Genomic DNA, 12,714 nt, shown 5'->3' on the forward strand with positions numbered 1-12,714 from the left:
CATCCATAGGGGGGGGGGGGGGTGGGGCCCGGGGCAACGAAACAGGAAGTATTACATCTGACACCACCGGGACGTCGGAAGCACGGGGGGGGGGGGGGGGGGGGGGGTCACCCCGAGTCGCCGTTACCCGAGGGACGGCTCTGAGCACCGCAATGTGATGGTGGACACCGATGAGTGATTGGTCGGTGACACGGAGGTTGCTCACAGCTCCTTGTCTAATCCACTCCAGTCCGGTGTGATAGTGTCAGTCCTCGCCTGCATTGCCCACTCCAGTCCAGTGTGCTCCAGCCACCTCTCGTATGCTTCCAGTTCAGTGTCATCTACTCCACTGTAGTGACACAATCCAATGGAGTGTGAGCAATTTAGCACTTCCCTCCCCCTCTGCATTATCCAATCTCGTCCAGTGTGCTTCTCCAGCCCCCTCTCGTGTGCTCCACTCAATTGTGCTCCAGTCCACCTCGCTCCACTTCACTGTGCCACACTCCAGTCTGCTCCGCTGAAGCGTTTGCCAACTCGGTGGAGACGGAGCGAAGCGTGATCATGACCGCGACGTCCATCACGGCGACGGACTGGGCCTGAACCAGGCCCCCTCCGCGTGGTGAGTGGGAGAGCCGCCCTCCCGTGCCGGCGCGGTTCACCCCACGCTCGCCCCACGCTCACCCCACGCTCACCCCACGCGTCGACAGGGTTCACCCCATGCTCGCCCCCTACTCCGGCGCTGTTCACCCCACGCTCACCTCACGCTCATCCCACGCTCACCCCACGCTCACCACCCGCGTCAACGCGGTTCACCCCACGCTCACCTGACGCTCGCCCGACGCTCGCCCCCCGCGTTGCAAATTAGCGTACGCATCTACCCACCTCCTCCACTGGCACGACCAAACTGCGCCAGGGCCACGGTCGGGCCAACTGGCCCACTGGCGTGGATCAGGAAGCACCAAGATGTGTTTTCCACTGCAGAAACCAAGCCGTGCCGCTAACGTTGCACGCACAAAAAATGTATTGGCCTCGCTCGGGGCTCTTCGGCCCCGTTTGGTCCGCGGCCAGATTCAGAAGTGGTGAGCAAAGTGGTAAAGCCACCCGGACTGCGAGGGAGCCCCACGCTGGCGCGGCTCGGATGTTGCAGTGGAAAAGGGGCGGTCGAGTCCCGACGCTACAAGCGCCGCCCGTTACGTTCTCTTGAAGCGGCTCCATTCAACCTGCAGCTGCTGCTCCACCGAGACCAAGACAAAGATGCCCCGTGTCGCCTTACCATACTTTTGGGGCAAATGTTGTTAGCGAGCAGTATATATGAAGGCCGGCACGGCACACGAGGGGGTGGGTGGCCAGCACCACGCCCGACCGCGTTTGTCTCCCGAGTGGCGATGTTTACACACCGCGCCAGGTACTCATTTGAGGTTGAGTCGACGTAACCACGACAATACCACTCCCCAGACACCAATACCAATATTGGTGTTAGTGTTCACGCGCGCATATACAGGCCCGTGCACTCCAATCGCTGTCGCACGCACGCGTGGCTGTGCGCTCGTTTCACCATTCCGCCAGGAGCTCGCGCGTTCCCGTTTTTCTGCCGGCTCCTCCCGCCGTTTGTTCAGCGTGAGGCACCGTCTCCCGAAGCCCTTGGTCGTGGCGCTGCGTGGCGCCGTCCGGCCTCGACCACCGCCGATGTTCGCTCGTCGCGCCTCCGGGGCGCCGGCTCCGGCGGCTCCGCAGCGTCCCCGGGCCGGGCGGGCGCTCCCCCCGTCCGCTCCCGGCGCTTAGCGTCCGCACGGCGGCGCTGCGCGCCCGGAGGAGGAGGAGGCCGGCGCGCGGGGTGGGGGAGCGCCGGTGGGAGGAGCCGGAGGGGGAGCGGCGCCCGGCGGCTTCGGGGCCGGCGCCGGCTTGACCGCCGCGGTTCTGCGCGCGCCGAGACGAGGGAACGCGGCGACCTGGGGGGGGCCGGGTTCACGAGCCGCCCCCCTCCCGGACGAGGTCGACCCCCGCGCGCCGCGAGGGAGGGGGGGCCACGCGGAGGGGCGCGGCGGGGAGCGCGACGGGGGCCGCGAGCGGTGCCGGCGGAGCGGAGCGCCCGACCGCTCGGGCGGCGCGCACGGCAGACGGCCGCCCGGGCGGGGACGGCGCCCATCTCCCAGGATGCACTGCGTCACCTGACCGGTCTCCTGCAGCTTCCTGAGCAGCTCCTCGAGCGCCAGGCTGGGTGCGCTCACTCGCTCTGTGTGGCCCTGCTGCTGCCCGGGGTCCCCCCCCGCGGTCGTCGCGTCCGACCCGGCGCTCTCCCGGGGCCAAACGGCGAAAGCGGCGGCGGCGGCCGCGGCGGTCGCGACGGGCGACGGCCGCGGCCGGGGGTCCGCGGCGCCGCCCCCGCCGCCCGCCTTCCTGCGCGTCGCGGGCGGCGTCGACTCGGGGGTGGGCAGCGCCGCCAGCTCGGGGAGGGGGCGGCCGCCGGCACGGGGGAACGGCGGGGGGAGCCCCCCCGCCCACTCGAGCGCCGTCACGTCCACCTTGCCGACGGCCATGAGCGGCACGAGCAGCGCGGCCGACCTGGCCACGGCGTCGACCTTGCCCCGCGCGGCGCCCTCCAGCAGCAGCTCCTCGAGCAGCCGCGAACGGCCGTAGGGCCCCGCCGGCCCCGGGCCGGCGCCCGGGGCCGGCGCCGCGGGCGGCGGCTTGCGCGGCCGCTCGGGCCGCCGGGGCCGGCAGCGCCGGAAGAGGCAGACGGTGGCGACGCAGGAGAGCGCCGCGCCGAGAGCGAAGGCGCCGAGCAGGCAGAGCCACACGATGCCGGCGGGGACGCGGCCCGGGGAGGTGGAGACCCGCGGCTCGCGGATCGCTCCTGTGGCGGCACGCACGGCGCCAGCGGCCACTCGCGACACGCGGGACGCTCGCTACTCGCACTTGACACTCACTTCACAGTCATTACACTTGATGCTGCGCACACTTCACACTACACGATCACTACTCACTCAGACGTGACACTACTCACGCTTGGCACTCACTGCACATTCACTCTTCAGGCTTGACACGACTCGCACTTGCCATGACTCACGCACTTCACAATCGCTACTCACAGTTGACACTAAACGCAGGACACTCACTACTCTTACACCGTGACGCTCCATGTGATGCTGTGGAGGAGACACTCACCGCTGGACGTCACAACGGAGTCTGTGGAAGCACGGGGCAATGGAGACGCACAGGATCATCATCGTCGTCATCACCGTCATCATCGTCGTCATCACCGTCGTCATCATTGTCAATATCGTCGTCGACATCGTCGTCATCATCGTCATTATTGTCGTCCACATCGTCGTCATCACCACCAAAGTCATCATCATTGCAACCACCATCATCATACTCGTAACCATCGACGTCATCAGCATCGTCACCATCATAAGCAGCGCCACCACAATCTTGCACAACCCATGTCAATATACACACTAGGCCACTGCACCAAAGTCAAATCACAGCACACAAATACAAAGATCCCCCGTATAGCCTTAACAGACTTGGGGCAAGTGCTGTTAGCGACCACCTATCAAGGCCGGCATAGCACACGTGGAGGTGGGTGGTCGGAACCACGCCCGGCCGCCTTTGTCTCCCTAGTGGCGATGTTTACTACACACCGCACCTCGTACTCATTTGAGTTCCCGAGTCCGGTTCAGATAATCGTCACTGGTACGCTTAGGTTTTTTCGGTAAAGTCGTGTAGGTAAAAATAATAATAAAAAAAATCAATGAAAAAGAACTAAATCGATTTCATAAAGTTATTTTTTATTTTTTACTATTTATTTACCGAAAAAACCTAAGAGTATGAATCCCGAGTTCGATTCACGCCGTGAGCGTGAATCGAACTCGGGTCGCCAGATTCACCGCGCAGCGCGCTAATCGCTACACCGCCGCTCCCCAACCACTACCACGGCAACAACATCACCACGGCGCTTGTGCCAGGCTATGTGCGTGCACGTTAAGGCCACGTGAAGTGTCGATCTACCACAGCACATGGCACAGACAGAGACACTGGACCCCCCCTGCAGGACTGTGGGGGGCTCACCGGCGCAGTCAGGCAGGTTCCCCGCGCTCCCCGTGGCGAGGGCTTGCTCCGCCATGGGGCTGGGGACACAGAGGGGACCCCCCCCTCATCCAGTTAGGCACGGCCCCCCACCGACACCAACACTCGGCAACCCCAACAACCCAAACATCCCCAAACCCTCGCGTCTCAGTGGGGCTGCTGCTGCGGTTTGGTGACGTCACTGCCAGTGCGTGGCGCTTTGTGACGTGTGGTGTACGGTCTGTGTTTGCGGTGTGCGTGGGTTATTGAGTGTAATGCGGTGTGTGTAGTGCGGTGCGAGTGGTGTGTGTATTGTGTAGTGCGGTTGTGTGTAGTGCGGTGCGAGTGGTGTGTGTATTGTGTAGTGCGGTGTGTGTAGTGCGGTGCGAGTGGTGTGTGTATTGTGTAGTGCGGTGTGTGTAGTGCTGTGTGTGTGTAGCGGTGCATGTGGTGCAGTGCGTGCGTGTGGTTCAGTGGGTAGTGCGTGTGGTGCGTGTGTGCGGTGCATGTGGTGGTATGGTGCGTGCGGTGCGTGCGGTGCGCGAGTGTCCGCACCTGCCGTGGGATGATGGCGTGACGCGGCTGCAGGTCCCCCCGACCAGGCGCAGTACGGGTCCCGGGACGCCAGGCAAGCCCTGGGGCCCACGCGAGACGGAGCAGGTCAATACCAGCGTATCTCCTGCACCTTCAGTCAATCGGTCCACTACTACGAATCTTAATCGATTTTTTGACCGGGCCTATTAATCACCCGGGCCAAAATTGCGTCCGGTACCACCCTCCGCTCGAGCCCTGCCTGGGGTCTGGGTACCCACGGGGAACCCACGGGGTACGCGCGACGCAACGGACGCAACGGACGCACACCTGTCCACCCATACGGTTTACCCGTATTGTTGCACAGGGAAATTGAGTAACAAAAAACATGTCTATTTGTGTTTCTACCATGTGATGGTACTTTGTAGAATTAACGTTTAGATTTATAATGGCACGGGGTGACCAACAAAGGTCTGAATTGGTCTGTAATAAGGTAGGGGGCACTGGTAAGGGGTCGACAGTTGTGCGAACGTGACCCGACTCCCGTCGCCCATCGTGCGGCCATGGCCCTGGGACCGACGCCCCCAAGTTCCGACCACCCGGCACGGCGCGGGGGCGGCGAGTCCAACGCTGGCGCACGCGGGCAACGTTGTTTGTTGTGCCTGGTCGGCTTGTAGCAGGCTCTTGACGACACGCATTTGACCACATCGTTCCCAAAGATCAATCTGGGCGGATTTGTTGTCGGTTTTTTTGTGACGAGAGGGGCCCGGCCCGCTCCGGCCCCCGTTCGGTGAACACAGCAGTCGTGGGGGGAGGGGGGGGTTGTGGGGGGTGGGGGGGTGTGAGAGGAGTGGTTCACGAAGAAGTCGTGAGAAGGTGTGCGTGTGCTAGGCGTGTACTAGGCGTGTGGTGTGGCATGCCCTAGGCGTGTGCCGCACTTCTTTGCAGTCTGCGTGCCGCGCGCAGGGCTGAGCGGGAGGCGCAGCACGCAGGAAGGAGAAGGCGAGGAAAGACGGCGTGGCGCTCCGCGGTCCACGAGCAGCGCCCGCACCGCGCGCGGGGACCGCCGCCACAGCTGGGGGCGGGGGGCACGTGATGGCACACACAGCGGGGACACACACGACGTGGCACACATGGGATGACATGGGAGGGGTACATGAGGGAGACACGGGGAACATGGGGCGGGGGGCGGTGGATGGGAGACACGTGGGGAACACACGGGCCGGGGGGGGGGGGGATCGTGGGAGGGCACACATGGGGAGAGATACGGGGAGGGCATAGAGTGGGACACGGGGACACGAGTTCAATTCCGCTCAGGGCCAGCTCCAGCGACGAGCGTGTGGACGTGCGGTGTGCGTCTCGCCCCACGTGTGCGCGTCTCCCCCCAAGTGTGCGTCTCCACCCACGTGTGCGTCTCCCCCCACGTGCGCGTCTCCCCCCACGTGCGGGTCTCCCCCCACGTGCGCGTCTCCCCCACGTGTGTGCGTACTCGCGGGCGCTGTAGGGCTCCGCCTCCTCGAGCAGCACGGCGCCACCACCACCGCCACCACCGCCGCCACCGCCCGGCAAGCAGCAGCAGCTTGAGCAGCACGCCGCTCTGCGCCGCGAGCAGCACCACCGTCTCGTTGCCGTGGCGCCCCGCCCTCACGTCCACCGCGATGTGGGTCAGCCGGTAGCTGGGCGGGGGGTCGGGGGGGGTCACGCCGGGGGTCACGCAGAGGTCGCGCGTTAAGATGGATTATTCTGAACCCAGCGTTTTGAGTCCTACGGGGGTCCGAAAGCTGGCGCTCTCTGTGTGTGCGTCTGCATGTGCGTGCGTTCATGCACATCTGTGCATGCGTCCATGCACATCGTGCGTGCGTCCATGCCACATATGTGTGTGCGTGCACATCTGTGTGTGCGTGCATGATCTCACAGGTGGGGAGTGGTTAGGTAGTGGTTAGCGCGCTGCGCTATAAACCTAGCGACCCGAGTTCGATTCGTCCTCGCGGTCAACACCAGTGGAGTTATCTGAACCGGTTCTTGGCATTCCCTAAGTCGACTCAGCCTTAAATGAGTACCTGGTGCAGTGTATAAACATCGGCACTGGGGAGACAAAGGCGGCCGGACGTGGTGCTGGCTACCCACCCACTCGTGTGCCGTGCCGGCTTTCGTGGGTCCACTTTCCCCCAAAGCCTGTTGAGGCTATACGGGGGATCTTTGTACTGTTCCACAGGTGGTGCATCTGCCAGTCAAGTCTGGCAGTCAACCCATTGCACCTGGGGCTGTCCGGCGACCTCCTGCCAGCGAGCCTTCCGCACTTCCCGTGCCAGCCTCAGGGTGCACCTAGCCTGGCACAAGCGCTGGGGCGGTGTGACGTTGTTGCTGTTCTCACCGGGTGCCGGAGCGCACGAACCAGGGCTGCGGGGAGACGGCGTTGACGGCGCGGTGAGCCAGCGGGTGCGTCTTGGCGAAGCTCAGCGCCTCGTCCGGCAGCAGCGGCGAGCGGGTGGAACGCAGCCGCCTCCCCCTCGCCCGCACACGCACCGGGCCTGGCGCGAGACGCGGGGGCGAGACGTGGGGATGAGACGCAGGGCGACACCCCAGGGACACACGGGTGACAAAAAGACAAAGATCAACAGATTGTTGGGGCAGTGCTGATAGCGAATTGCACCTATGAAGAACGGCACCGGCACACGAGGGGATGGGTGGCCAGCACCATTGCCCGGCCCGCATTGTAGATGTTTACACATCACACCAGGTACTCATTTGAGGCTGAGTCGACCTAGGGTAAGGCCCAGGACCTGATCAGATAATAGTCGTGAGTGTTGGCCGTGAGCAGGAATCGAACTCGGGTCGCTGGGTTCGTAGCGCAGCTAGCTGACCGCTACACACAACTCCCCACACACAGGGTGACACTGTGATTACACGGGGAGACGCACAGGGTGACATACGGGGTTAGACATGGGGTAAGATAATGGCACACTGGGGTAACAACGAGGTAACAAGGGCTGAGAGACGGGAATGAAGCGATAAGCAAAGACATGTTCGACAGAGAGACATGTGGACACGGCATGAGGAACACAGACAGAGGACAACAGGAACACAGAGACACACAAGGGACACAGCCGCATGGCATGAGTCAGGGCATGATAATGATGTCACGGTGTGATGGAGTGGTGTGATGGCACTGATTGTAATGGGAGTGGTGTGATGAGAGTGTTATGATGGGAGTGGGGTGATGGCACGGTCTTAATTCTAGATTTGAAGCTTTCGTGACTGCAAGGATTCATACTCTCAGGTTTTTTCGGTAAAGTCACGTAGGTAAAAAATAAAATTAAAAGTTAATAAAAGTACTAATGGAAACTAAATAAAATAATAATCACGGACGTTCGGAGGCAACCACAAGTTCTTCGTTATCAGGTGGGACCGTCACAGCTAAAATTACTGCATCAAGCTGTGCCGGTACACACCTGATACGGAGACTTGTGTTGCCTCCGCAACGTCGTGGATTATTATTTTATTTTATTCCATTATTACTTTTATTAACTTTTAATTTTATTTTTACCTACGTGACTTTACCGAAAAAACCTGAGAATATGGCACGGTATGATGGCACGATTGATGGGAGTGGTGTGATGGGCAGTGGTGTGATGGCACGGTGTGATGGTATGGTGTGATGGGAGTGGTGTGATGGTAAGGTGTTGATGGGAGTGGTGTGAGAGTGGTGTGAGAGTGGTGTGATGGCACGGGTGATGGCGGGTCTGTGTTGTGATGCACCTGGGGGTGGGGTGTGCGGGCCTCCGGCACGGCGAGCCAGGGGCAGTCGGGCCCCTCGCTGCTCGAGTAGCGGCCCTGGAAAGGTGCTGGCAACGTCCTCCATGTCGACGCGCACACGGCCGAGCCGTGGATGCTGCGCACACGCGCGCACGCAGGTAAAGACAAAGCTACCCCGTGTAGCCTTTGGAGACTGCTGGGGCAAGTGCTGTTAGCGAGGTCGGCACGGCACACGGGGGGGTGGGTGGCCAGAACCACGGCCGGCCACTTTTGTCTCCCTTAGTGGGGATGTTTACGCGCCGCAACATGCACTCATTTGAGGCTGAATCGACCTAGGGGAGAATCGAACTCGGGCCACCGGGTTCATAGCGCAGAGCGCTAACCACCACACTACCGCTTACCACACTCGATCACTCAAACACACCAACACCAAGCTCGCATTCACAAGCGGCAGAACGGGGAGAAACACGCGGGCTCCAAATATACCGCGGGCATCGCAGGCTCTGGGGCTCGAACCCACGTGCTCTTCGCGGCAGGCGAGGTGGTAACGTCTCCTCGACAGCGGCAGTGTGCCTGGGTGACGGCCCGGGTCGGGGTGGAGGGGGTGGGGTGGAGGGGGTGGAGGGGGTGGGGTCGGGGTGGAGGGGGGGGGCACCTGTTGAGGGGGGTGGTGAAGACCCCGAGCACGAGCTCCGCGACCCCGATGTGGAGCACCTCGGAGACCCCTGGAGCTCGTTGAAGTAGAAGGGGGCGTCCCCCGGCGCCTCGCCCCCCACCGAGCAGTTGAGTCGCGCCTTCACGAACGAGCTCCAGTGGCATCCAGCACGCGCTGAGAGCCCCCCGCGTCGCTCTTGCAGACGCGCGCCACGCGCGCGAGAACAAGCACCTGGGGGGGGGGGGGGGGGCAGCGACGCACCTGTGTCAGCACGCCTACACAAGTGAAGGAACCCAATGAGTGAAAGCCGGTGTGTGTTGGTGTGTGTGTGAGTGAGTGAGTGAAGGCCGGTGTGTGTCGGTGTGTGAGTGAAGCCCATGTGTGTCGGGTGTGTGTGTGAGTGAAGGGCGCGTCACCTTGCCCATGGAGCTGAGCTCAACGGCGATCTCCGTGAAGAAGAAGAAGTAGACATGCTGCCCGTGCTCCAGCACCCTCACGAACACGGGCTCTGTGCACCGCACGGCACACGCGTGACGCACCACACCCAAGACACGCGTGACGTACCACACACAAGACACGCGTGACGTACCACACGGTTGACTCACGACACGCGTGACACACAACACAACCTCAGACACGCACACACACCTGCCTTGGACACAGTACTCGTGATGTTGACACGACCTGACACGAGCAGGTCGTGTCACGTCACAGGGGGGGCCGGGCGGTGAGGGTGGGGGGGGGGGTCGGTGAGGGAGGGGGGTTTAGTGAGGGCGGGGGGGGGTTAGTGAGGGGGGGGGTTGTGTGAGGGTGGGAGGGTCGGTGATGGGGGGGGGTCGGTGAGGGTTGGTGAGGGCAGGGTGGGTGAGGGGTTCAGTGATGGGGGGTTGGTGAGGGGGGGGGGTTGGTGAGGCAGGGTGGGGTGAGGGGTCAGTGAGGGGTGGGGTCAGTTAGGGGGGGGGGGTTCAGTACCCTTGAGCCACTTGGAGTCGAGTTTGAGGGAGCGCAGGGGGGGCCCGGGCCCCAGGCTCCCGTAGACCACCGCGTCCACACCCCCAGGGGGTCCACGGCCGTGGCCGAGTAGAGACGCTCGCCTGCACGCACAGATAAAGGTCCCCCAGCTAGCGCGCGTCCTGTGGGGGGCAAGTGCCCGTTGGCGAGCTGGCACCCACGATGTGGCAAAACACCACGCCCGGCCGCCTTTGTCTCCCCAGCGCCGTACCAAGCGCTAATTTGAGGCTGAGTCGACCTAGGGGAGGCTCGGGACCGGTTCGGATAATCGCCACCGCTGTTGGTGGCCGTGAGCGGGAATGGCACTCGGGTGGCCGGGCTAGTCGCGCAGTGCACTCACCACTTTGCCACCGCTCCCCCACGCACGTCCGCACGTACACACGTCCGCACACGTACACACACAGACACACGGACACACGTGTGTCGCTGGCGTGTCGCTGCGACCCCACGGACCTGCGAAGGCAGCCGCCCCTCCCTGCCGGGGGTCGAAGGGACACTTGGCGAGGCCACTCGTTTGCTCCCCAGTGAAGGACAGGTCCGCCAGCTGTCCACGCACACACACACGTACACACACGTACACACACACACACACGTACACACACACACGTACACACACGCGCACACACACACGCGCACACACACGCACACACACACGTGCACGCACACACGTGCACACACGCACACGCACACACACGTACGCACACACACACACACGCACACACACGTACACACACACACCGACACACACACGCGCACACACATGCACGGACACGCACGGACACACACGCGCACACGCACGCACACACACACGCGCGAACGCACACACGCACACGCAGGGGCACTAGGAATAGACACTGCGTGACACTGCTGTGTGTCTGACACTCCGTGTGTGACACTGCTGTGCGTGACACTGCTGTGTGTGTGTGACACTGCTGTGGGTGACACTGAGAGTATGTCACTGCTGTGTGTGTGACCCAGGCAGCAGTACCTGGTAGTTCCTGCACGTGGGGCTGTATGCGTTGGTGCCGCACACAAAGAGGAGTCCGTCTCCTCGTGGCGCAACCACCTTCATGAAGTTGTGACACTCCTCCTGCGGTGAAGACAAACATCCCCCGTACAGCCTCCACAGACTTTTGGGGGCAAGGGCTGTTTAGCCAGCACCTGTGAAAGCCGGCAAGGCACACGAGGGGGCGGGTGGCCAGCACCATGCTCGGCCACCTTTGTCTTTTTACACACCACACTAAGTACTCGTTTAAGGCTGAGCCGACATTGGGGATGCCCAGCACAGGTTCAGATAATCGTCACCGGTGTGGGCGGCCGTGAGCGGGAATAGAACTCGGGCCTCTGCTGGGTTCATCGTCTCCCCCGAGTGACGCCGGTGTCACCCGCGTGACGCCGGTGTCACCCGAGTGACGCCGGTGTCACCCGCGTTGCCAACGGCCACGAAGGGCGGTGGCCCAGGGGCGGCCCCATCGTTCACCGCGCGTTCGCAGACGCTCGCGGTGCGAGCCCGGCGGCCGCCCGGTCAATGCTGCGGCTGATATTCACGTGGGCGGTTAAAGATTCCCGTGACGTCATTCGCACGAGTAGGCCAACGACGTGCGCCGGATTCGTGGTCCAATTTTTCTGTCGCCAACATGTCAACAAGTTAGCACCGCGCGAGTTACTCAACTGACAGACTAATACACAGGGACTGCTGCCACTGGGGGTGCTCCTAGGCGAGATCACACAGCAGCCATCGCCCCCTGCTGTGAACGCACCTCAGGCTGTGTCTGTGATGCACGGCAGCGACTTCCTTCCCGAGGATCGCGCTGCGCTATGAGAAGAGGGAGCTCATACGGACTATTTGGTTTTTTTTTAAAATAATATTTTCCCAGGTAAGGTCCCACTGAGCTACGTAGCGCTCTTTTCAATAAGCGACCTGGCTATCGCAAGTGACAGCTCAACGAATTGGCTTGTCACGTGGACATTTATAGCGGCGAAATGCTCTAAACGCGTGATGTTGATTCTAAATGTGGAGGGGAAAAACCGGAGGACCTGGAGAAAAATTCACGCGACCACGGGAAGAGAGACACGCAAACTCCAAATATACAGCAGCAGGTGTCAGGGTTGGGATCGAACCCACGACCTCCTGTAGACCAAGCGAGGTAGTTAACATCTAGCCACCGTGATGATGATGAGAGAGACGCAAACTCCAAATATACAGCAGCAGGTGTCGGGGTTGGGATCGAACCCACGACCTCCTGTAGACCAAGCGAGGTAGTTAACATCTCCTAGCCACCGTGATGTTGAGAGAGAGAGACACGCAAGCTCCAAATATACAGCAGCAGGTGTCCGGGTCGGGATCGAACCCACGACCTCCTGTGTACCAGGCGAGGGGGTTAACATCTATCCACCGTGACGACCAGGGGTTGGCAACCAAAACTCGGTACAAAATAAACCCTCAATACTCCTCGAGCCGCAATGCACTGCGTGGTGAATGCGAGACGGTGGTGAATGTTGATGAAGAGCGTCACGAAGTGGGTGTTCAAGAGCCGCAGGTTGGCGACTCCTGAGCCGTGAGAGAGGGGCCCTCGTGGCCGTCTGGCCTCACCTCCGTCTTGCCGTTCATGAGACACCGGTCCACCTCCTGGCGCTCCGCCATCCACGTCAGCTTCTGCGATAAAAAAAACTCCTCACCCATCACGCTCTTCACCTCACGCTCCTCACCCATC

At 61.9% G+C, this 12,714-nt stretch overlaps 1 protein-coding gene across 1 annotated transcript; it reads right to left on the reverse strand.

Annotated features, from left to right (window-relative positions):
- Positions 1-1,000: 1,000 nt before the first annotated feature.
- LOC133355009 (semaphorin-6D-like) lies at positions 1,001-12,713 on the reverse strand. Its single transcript, XM_061572266.1, has 14 exons — positions 12,594-12,713; positions 10,989-11,090; positions 10,454-10,544; positions 9,962-10,083; positions 9,406-9,495; positions 9,049-9,128; positions 8,355-8,470; positions 6,953-7,109; positions 6,172-6,254; positions 5,517-5,653; positions 4,603-4,682; positions 4,051-4,109; positions 3,145-3,165; positions 1,001-2,833 (listed from the first exon to the last, which is right to left on the reverse strand). Exons 1-14 carry the CDS (start codon positions 12,711-12,713, stop codon positions 1,758-1,760), a joined length of 2,334 nt encoding a protein of 777 aa, XP_061428250.1. The 3' UTR covers positions 1,001-1,757.
- Position 12,714: the final 1 nt, after the last annotated feature.

The sequence above is a fragment of the Lethenteron reissneri genome, chromosome 50, assembly GCF_015708825.2.
Source record: "Lethenteron reissneri isolate LAM-NWPU_2019-01 chromosome 50, ASM1570882v1, whole genome shotgun sequence".
NCBI lineage: Eukaryota > Metazoa > Chordata > Hyperoartia > Petromyzontiformes > Petromyzontidae > Lethenteron > Lethenteron reissneri.

Bases quoted from the DNA above. Each gene is read 5' to 3' on its own strand.
- LOC133355009 (XM_061572266.1), bottom strand. From the start codon at position 12,713: ATGGGTGAGGAGCGTGAGGTGAAGAGCGTGATGGGTGAGGAGTTTTTT. The intron at 10,084-10,453 runs GTCCGTGGGGTC...CTGTGCGTGCAG, and splicing joins AGGGGCGGCTGCCTTCGCAG to GCGAGCGTCTCTACTCGGCC. The intron at 5,654-6,171 runs GCGTGCTGCTCA...CCCCGCCCCCAG, and splicing joins GCTGCTCGCGGCGCAGAGCG to CTGTGGCGGCGGTCCCCGCG.